We start from the raw sequence: 324 nt of genomic DNA, 5'->3' as shown, positions 1-324 counted from the left end.
ATCTGTGCTATCAAACAGCAGATTAACAAGGGTTCCATTGATGCCATTACGGGGAAAGCCAGGTACACCCTCAACGAGGAGTGGCTGCTGAGGGAGAACATAGAGGCAAAGCCAAGGGTGAGTACCCATGCACTGGGGCTGTCCCAGATCTGGGGTGAGAGGGAGATGCCACGCTCATAGCATTTGGGTTTGCACAGCTTGTGAGAGGAAAGCACCCAGAGAAAAGCAGGAGAGGGTTCCTTATAGGAAGAGTCACTTTGCCCTGAAGCTTTTGGCTGTAGCTGTGGTGGTAGCTGTGCCTCCCTGGGCTCTGAGTGAGGGTCT

The 324-nt window shown here is 53.4% G+C and overlaps 1 protein-coding gene across 1 annotated transcript in view; it reads left to right on the top strand.

The window, feature by feature from the left end:
- PLXND1 (plexin D1) overlaps positions 1-324 on the top strand; it is a gene marked incomplete at its 5' end in the record, with an annotated part of 49344 nt that overhangs the window by 37858 nt on the left and 11162 nt on the right. The window contains 1 exon segment of the mRNA XM_009073143.1: positions 7-117. Within this exon segment, the coding sequence (XP_009071391.1) occupies positions 7-117 (111 nt within the window).

This window comes from Acanthisitta chloris, unplaced genomic scaffold (assembly GCF_000695815.1).
Source record: "Acanthisitta chloris isolate BGI_N310 unplaced genomic scaffold, ASM69581v1 scaffold15784, whole genome shotgun sequence".
Lineage (NCBI taxonomy): Eukaryota > Metazoa > Chordata > Aves > Passeriformes > Acanthisittidae > Acanthisitta > Acanthisitta chloris.
The sequence above is the reverse complement of the archived record's forward strand: the minus strand, read 5'-3'. Positions and strand labels throughout refer to the sequence as shown.